This window comes from Eschrichtius robustus, chromosome 20 (assembly GCF_028021215.1).
Source record: "Eschrichtius robustus isolate mEscRob2 chromosome 20, mEscRob2.pri, whole genome shotgun sequence".
In the NCBI taxonomy this organism is placed as follows: domain Eukaryota; kingdom Metazoa; phylum Chordata; class Mammalia; order Artiodactyla; family Eschrichtiidae; genus Eschrichtius; species Eschrichtius robustus.
This window is the reverse complement of record NC_090843.1, coordinates 2,101,172-2,109,257: the sequence shown is the minus strand read 5'-3', so window position 1 is coordinate 2,109,257 and position 8,086 is coordinate 2,101,172. Positions and strand designations below refer to the sequence as shown.

Sequence of the window (8,086 nt, the reverse complement as noted above, 5' to 3'; positions counted from 1 at the left end):
CCACTCTGCCTGTAGGGTTTCCACTCTCCCACCCCAACCTTATTCACACTTCATATCTGACTTCCACACGCGGTTTTGCCCTTGACCTCTGTAGGGCAGGGAGAACACGTTGAGATAGTCCCTACTTGAGTCAGGAATACTGCTTCCTGAACTGAGCTCACACAAAAGACTCTACTGAGCGAGCAGGACCCCATGGGTGCGCGAGAAGTGAAGTCATAAGACGTGTGGTGGCTTCACGCCCACGTCCTCTGCCAGCCCAGAAACGCAGTCTAGTTATTACAGATGCAACACCGACCCACGCCTGACTTCTTCACCCTCTGGCATGGATGCCTAATTAGACACATCTGAAGCTGCAAAGTGTCTTAGAAACTGCAGACCAGTTTGAAATTAATTGCAGAGAAAAGGAAGAAGGTGGTTCAAAAAACCCCCTAAAAATCCTGCCAGCACACCCAGCTGAGCGGAGCAGCTGGCAATAGAATCATCTCGGGACTTCTCACTCGGACTAGGCATTTTAGGCCACTACGTTGTGTTGCTGAGGATGGTCCCTTTTTGGCATCTTCCTTTTCAGTACTTTTCTATTTTTGTCCCACTCACCATCTCGAACCTGTCCCGGTGTATGACAGGAACCAGGAAGTAATCATATTTCTGGCAAACACATCTTTCACACTTACCACGTGCTGCTCAAAGCAAGTTATAGGTTTTAAGTGGCTCAAGCCACACAATAACCCTGTGGGGTAGGTTCTATTACCATGTTCCCTTACAAATGATGGGCACGGCAAAGGCCACAAGGCTCTCCCGCCGAACCACAGGAGCAAGAACTCTGGTCTGAACCCACAAGTCCAAGTGTGTCTGAGGGTTCTTGACTCCAGCAGGGAAGGACGGGGTTAAAGATCGGGGTCTCCAGACGCGGGAGGGAACCGCTGCTGCCTTGGCGGTCGGCTCAGGCGAAGATGCCTTTCGCTCCACATCCAGCAGGCGGGGGGTTTCTGTGAGCACTTCACCATCCCACCAGGTCATTAAACAGAGGAGCCCGGAGTTCAGGGCCAGGCAACTGCCTCTCCCTCTTCCTCAACGGGAAAATGGAGTGGGGAAGTAGAAGTGACCTCACAGGATATCGGGAGAAAGCCTGATTCATGTGGGCGGACCCGCCTTCACACCCAGCTCACCGCAAAAGTTCGGAGTGGGGTCATGGGGGCGGGGGTGGACGCCCCCCTCCTTCGCTGCAAGACAGATTTCCTCTCGGTAGAGTGCAGGCGCAGTTGGCACCAAACTCCCTCCAAACAGGAAGTCGCCAAGATGCTAGGTGGAACCGGTGCCTTCTTTTTAAAGGTCAAACTTTTTCCTTGGCTAAGCGGCTGTTTCCCGAGCGCCTACTACGTGCCAAGAAAACGCACACGACATGTAGTCCTTATGGATCAAGTGGGCGCTCTGCGGGAAGATGCAAAGAGAGAAAAGACCACACACGCGCGCGCGCACACACACACACACACACACACCTGGCAAATCTTACAGGAGACAGGCTTTCCGGGAGCTGTCTTGTTTCTAGGAAATCAACATGAAAATCGAAGGTCTCGTGCACACACCGCGGGAGCCCCCTTCCCCGCACCGAGCGCCCGGCCTGAGCCCCGGGCAGGGCAAGCGGGGGTCTCGGGCGAGAGCGGAGGGCGCGCGCGCGGCGGGGCGGGTGACCAGGTGGACCGGCAGGGCCGGAAGAGGGCTCGGAGTTGGCGGGCGGGCGGGCGGCGCCGGAGGCAGGTGCCAGCGGGAGTGGGCGGGGGCGACCCGGCGTCACCCTCCTCCGGGGGCCGGGCGCGCACACCAGCTCGGCCCGCGGAGCCGGGGGCACGGGCGTCCCCGCCGCCCGCAGGAGGAGCCCGAGCGACCGCATCCTCCGGAGAGACGCCCCGGGCTCCGCAGCCGCCCTCCCCCTCCTCCGAGAGGCGAGAGGCAAGCGCCGCCCGTCCCCGCGCCCCGAGCCTCCACCTGCCGCGGACTCCCGGGCGGCCGGGCGCGGGGCAGAGAAGGTGCGAGAAACAGGGGCCCGGGAGACAGCGGCCCCCGGGGACCGCTCCGCGCGGAGAGGGGACGCCCTTCCACGCCGCCAGCCCCCGCGCGTCCGGCGTCCCGGCCCCGAGTTCAAGGGCCACCTCCCTCGGAGGGGGCTCTCCGCGCGGGGAGCGCCCCGGCCCCGCGGACCCCGGCCCGTCCCGGGGCTCCGGCGCCTCGCCCCCCCCCCCCACCCCCCCGCGGCGGGGCCATGCCGGGGCTGCGCCGGGACCGCCTGCTGACCCTGCTGCTGCTGGGCGCGCTGCTGGCCGCCGACCTCTACTTCCACCTCGGGCCCCGGGTGCGGCGCCGGCTGCGGCCCCGGGAGCGCCCGCCCGGCTGCCCGTGCGCCCGCCGCGCCGCCCCCTCGGCTCCCCGGCCGGCCGCGCGCCACGTTCCCCCGGCCGAGCCGGACGGCGGCGGCCCCGGCTCCAAGCTGCGGGCCCTCTTCGCGCACCCGCTGTACAACGAGCCGGAGGAGCCGCCGCTGCTGGGGCCCGAGGACTCGCTCCTGGCCGGCCCCGAGGCGCTGCGCTATTACCGGAGGAAGGTGGCCCGCTGGAACAGGTGAGACCCCGCGCCCCGGCGCCCGGCCCCGAGCCGACCTCCGCGCGAGGAAGAGTTTCTGGGCAGCAGCGCCAGCAGGAGGTGCTCCCAGCTCCTCTCCCCGCGAGCCCCTGGGGCTCCATCCTGAGCCCCTTCTGTTCCCCGGGCCATCTCCCCCCTCTTTCTCCTGGTCCTGATGTGGAAAGCCGCTGCCGGACTTCGGTTTTCCAGAATGAGGTTCCCCAAAGGAGCAACTCGAGAGAGAGCTGCTTCGAATCCAGCACCTACCTCTAGACCTGGGCGCCTTCCACGAACCGAGGCTACACCCGCAACCCGGCTCTTCCCCTTTGCTTATTCCTCTGCCCGGGGTCAGAGATCACGAGAGGTCAGCCGGGCAGAAAGTCAGTGGTCAGTTTCCTGAAATGGTCGCCACGCTGTGCTATTTACAACGTGGCTTGTCCCGTGAGTGTTACAACCTGCAGGCAGTTTTATTATCGTGGGGATTTGGGCACGGGGGAGAGAAAAATCTACCTGGGAATTTTTTTAAATCCCAGGCAAAATATAGAGGGAAAAAAATGCCAAACATATTTAGGCTAATATTAAGAAGGATTTTTTTGTGTGTGAAAGAACAGGGTGGGAGGGTCCTTTGGAGAAGCTGGAATGGTCAGTTCTGAGATCCCCAGCTGATGACAGAAGGCCTTCACAGGAGTTAGGACTCTGTTTTGAAGTACACACTGGTCTACAGATCATTCAGTCCACTTTTGGACCGCACCCATCACTTTTCTTAATACAAGGGATTTCCAAATGAGATGTCTTCGCTGGTTTTATAGTCCCTCTGGAGGATGGGTAGACATAAATCTCTATGGAAGTTCAGCGCTAGCCCAGTTTAACTGTTTGCTCGTTATTCTGTGGTGCTGAGACTGACCAGGGGTGGAGGGGGCCTTCAGAAAGCAAAAAAGAAAAAAAATTGAGAGTTACTGGCTGAAGTCACTGTGGTGCGTTTCAGTTGCAACTGGCTGATGATTTTATATTAAAAAGAAAGTGGTTCTCGATTCTCTTGCTAATTGGACGCAATAAAAAGGCAGTTTGAGATTGCTTCTCAGACACTGTCATTTTCGATATTACCTTTATTTCATCAATAACGTGCAGATCAGTGAGCTAGGAAATTTTGCCCTTGGAAAATTATCTCCACGTCCATTGAGGATTTGAGGGGGGACCGTGGGAGAAGTTGCTTGCTTTTGTCAATGTCGATCAATATTCGCTTACTCACATTTCTGTCGCCTTAAACTTCCCTATATTACTTTTGTCCTTAAGGAGAGTCGAAGGGAATATTTTGGCAGAAAAGCAAAAGTCTTTCTCACCAATCTGTCCTACAAACAATTTTGAGCTTGAGTTCTGTGCCATTATATGTCACAAAAACACATTTACTGACCAGGAATGATCTTGGGCATTTAACAGAGGTTTGATGGGGACTGGTGACCTTGCTGTATTCGACGCTAACAGAGTAGTTTCGTGTGGTTGGTTGAACGTGACAGTTGTGATACCTATTCATCACTGCCTTTTAATACTTGAGATCTCAAGTGAGGTTTGTGGGCTGTAACAGGAGGGGAGCTACACTTACAAGTGTTGAAACCGGACCCCAGAGGCAGAGAACCTTCACCCAAACTGCATTGTAAATGTCAAGGCAAGGATTTTAATACGTGTATATACCAGGGCTAAAAATAGAACGTGGAAGACTCATTAGCCAGGGTGCGTTGGAATTGCACTCCAAGTTCTATTGTGAGAGATAGTCACTCATTACCTTAAGTGAGACAGTGCCCTGACGATGTGAGGACACATTAAAAAGTACCTGCTACCATGTGCAGGGCCAACCAACGCTCCAGATTTCAGTGCAGACAATTAGAACGAACAGCAAAGGAAAAAAAAACATGGAGGGACCTTGCCAATTGTTTCCCTCTTGCACAGACAAGCCCCCCTTGTTTGTAGCCACAACCCAGCCAGTATTGAAAAGCCAGGGCTTTCTAGACATATGTGGATGCCACCCTACCAGTAATTACTTAGCCTCATTAACTGCTATCCAGAATAATTGTAGCAGTAAACCAATCTGCCTCACCGGGAGCGGTGCAGGTAATAAACTAACTAAATCAGCATTTCCTCCCCAGTGGCCCAGAGGAGCCCATTAGTCTGAGTGAATGATTTTTTTATTTTAAACCACCACACTAATAAGTACTGGTATGAAGTCAGAACGTATCTTTCTATAACTTGAGCTCGTCACCGATAGGAGTTAGGACACGGCCTGCCTTTTCCTCCGCAGCACATCTCTTTTTGATTTCAGTGGCAGATGGAGCTTATACACTGTTTTGAATGTTTCAGGTTCTTGATCAGTATTTGTCCGCGGGACGTCAACATGTAGTTGACACGATGGGTAGGGTGTGCTGTCCTCGTGCTGTCACGAAGCTTTCTGCAGACCTCCTCGACGAGCTGCTCTTCCCTCCCTTCCTCTCTTTTCCCCCTCGCAATGTAACTGAGTGGGGCAGCAATCCAAGTTAAAAATGCAATCGGGGAAAATATCTCTGTCGGGCCATTGGCCGCTGATCACAGCGAGCGGTCCAACACGTTTGGCACCTCTCTTGACTGGCGAAGAGGAGGGCACACAGGGAGCCCGGGAAGTGGGGTCGTCACTATTTCAGACCTTAAGCCAACAAGCCAGACGAAGCCTTTTCCTTTCAAAGCAGTGGTGGAGGGCGGCGCTTACCTGGAGCCCAGGTTCATGCTGTTGCTGCCGTTACATCTTAGAGGCTGAGCTCTGGGTTCCTTCCCCGCCCAGCAGCTGCCCGAGACAGACAGCATCTGTCCTTTGACATGTCAAAGCCGGTCACCTTGGCTTGGCCGTTTGCCCTCATATCTTTGGTCGGTTCCTCTGTAACCCTCTGGTCTGACAGTCAAGGTCAGACAGGGTCATGCTTGCCTGGTGTAAGAACTCTGGCAGCTACAGCACAGATGCAAGTTTTCCACTCTCTGCTTTTCTTTCTTGACCTCATCCTCAGGTATCAAGAAGGTTATATTTTCCTGCACTTACCGAGTCAGCATTTCTCAAACACGTGTGTGTACCTGTGTCTTTCCCTCCATCGGATGCCCCTGTCTTCCACCTTCACACCTCCACCGCTTGCCTTCGCTGAAGAAAGGCTGGCCCTGAGTCTCCCTCTGAAAATCACAGCAAAGAGACAGCTTTGCAAAAATGACAGCTGTTTGAGGGAAATAAATTGGCTCCGGTTTTTCCCGGAGAAGCTATGAGAAGATCCAGAAGCCAAAGCAGTTGTAGGAGAGCGGCAGCGGAGGGCGGGACCGGGGCGGGGGGGCGGAATGCCAGAAGAGACGGGCAAGAATTCAGCTGGGCATGAGAGTGGTCTGGTCTAGGAATTGCTGGAGAAAAAGCTTCTTCCCACCGTGGCATCCGGGGAATAGGAAATAAAATCTCCTTATTCTCACCCCCTCCTTTTTATCTCTTTCCTGCTTATCTCACGCTGGCCCCAGATCGTTTGGAGCGCAGAGTTATTGAGAACAGGCAGTTCAGCTCACAGAGCAGATAAAAGCCCAGGGTCTCACTCAGGGATGCCGGCCATTTGTCATTCACCCAGAGTCAGCAGGACCTGGGCCCCTTGTTCGATTCTTCCGCCAGTGATGCCAGGCTGAGAAAGGAAATGAGCCTCCTGGGATTTGAAGAGGGACCTCAGTCACCACCTGTATGTGGTTAGCAGAACAAGTGGGAATCTGGACTTCCATTTCTCTTTTCTCCCAATTAGAGCCTTGCTTGGCCGGTTGGAAAAGCTATGATTGTAGTGGTTTCTGAATCCCTGGATTTGTAGCTGGAGGAAACCTCTCCACTCTTCTCAGAGCCAAAAGCTTCAAGCAGAGGGTTTCAGAGAGAGCTCATCCAGAGGCCGTTTCCAGGTTCCTGCTTCCTCACTTCAAAGCTCAGGTCTCATTGCCGTCAGCACAGCAAAGACCTAAACCAGGGAGGGTACCAGTGTTCATCCAAGGAGGACAGCACTTCCGGTCTCCAGCTGCATCAGAATGAAGCCCGTGGGCCAAGAACTGAAAGATGCTCATCAGCTGTGCCATTGGTCCCAACCGCTGACAGCCCCCTTTTACCCCAACCAAATTCTCATCCATCTGGGAACTCCACTGGGTAGTTCTTTGCATGCAAATCCTCCTACCTGAGACATGCTTGGTAGGTGCCAGGTACTTGACATACACTTGCTAACTCAGGCCTCACAATTTCCTGAGAAGTAGGTGCAAGATTCCAAGATGCACCCCCTAGAGGCCAGGCCCTGGGTGTACACACACCTCATTATCCAATCCAATGCTAATCTAGGTACTGCAGTAAAGGGAATTTACAGATGTAATTAAAGTCCCAGACCGGTTGACCTTGGGATAGGGAGATTACACAGGTATGCCGGACCTAATCACATGAGCCCTTTAAAAGCAGAGTTTTCTCTGGCTGGTCAAAGAAGAGGAGGTCAGAGACTCCACGTATGATAAGGGTTGGATGTCTCGTTGCTGACTTGGAGATGGAGGGGCCATGTGGCAGGAGAGATGAGTGACCCTCAGGGTCTAAGGTGGGCCCCAGTCGACAGCCAGCCAGGAAACAGGGACCTCAGTCCTACAGCCACAAGAAATGAATGCTGTCAACAGCGAGAGTGAGCACGGAAGCAGATCCTTCCCCAGAATCTCCAGGCAAGAACTCTACCTAGCTGATGACAACTTCACCCTTGTAAAGCCTGTGCAGGGAACTGAGTCACGCTGAGCTGGATTTCCGCCCTATAGCTCAGGGAGCTAATCAGTGGGTATTGTTTAAAGCCACAAGGTTGGAAAACTAATTCAGCACTGTGTTTACTTCATTTTATGGAGGAAACGGGGGATGGGAAGGTGGTTATAACTTGCCTTCTTAAGTCAGGCAGCTAGCAAACTTCAGGCAGCCTTTGCACCTAGAGGGTCTGGCTCTAGAATCCATGCTCTCTGACCAGCAGCTCTCACCCTCTGCATCCTTGGACGTCCACAGGTGCTCGCTTTTCCTCTCCTGGAAGGGCTTTTCCGACTACTTCCACCCACTCTGGTCCCTCCCTGACTAGACTCATCCTCTCCATATACCATCACGTTAATTGTTACGACCGTGCAGCTTCATGGCAGCTGTCATGTGAGCATGAATGGCCACTTGCTCCTGGCATGAAAAGCCCCCAGCTTGCACACAGTTGCACGAATACATCTGTTTCATGGCTCCCCATAGGGGAGAGCCAGAGTAAATATCTGTGGGACAAATAATGGGGGACAGACGACCTCAGGATTTGGGGGCCGTTAGTCAATGGCCTGTTAGCCCCTATGGGAGAGAAGAAGCCTTGAACAAAAACAATCTTAACCGTAAAATTATCCCACCTATAACCTGGCTCTTCCTCCCTCTAAAGGTCAAAGGCAAAGCCAGCCTACTGAGACATCC

At 54.3% G+C, this 8,086-nt stretch overlaps 1 protein-coding gene across 3 annotated transcripts in view; it reads left to right on the top strand.

Moving 5' to 3' along the window:
• Positions 1–1,796: 1,796 nt before the first annotated feature.
• The window catches only part of FAM20A (FAM20A golgi associated secretory pathway pseudokinase), a 46,572-nt gene continuing 40,282 nt past the window's right edge, over positions 1,797–8,086 (top strand). For all 3 annotated transcript variants that reach the window (XR_011071885.1, XR_011071887.1, XM_068530326.1), the window contains exon 1: positions 1,797–2,613. Coding sequence is in view for 1 of the 3 variants with exons in the window: in XM_068530326.1 (XP_068386427.1) it covers positions 2,258–2,613 (356 nt within the window). In the remaining 2 variants the exon portion in view is untranslated. The remainder of the gene's footprint in view (positions 2,614–8,086) is intronic.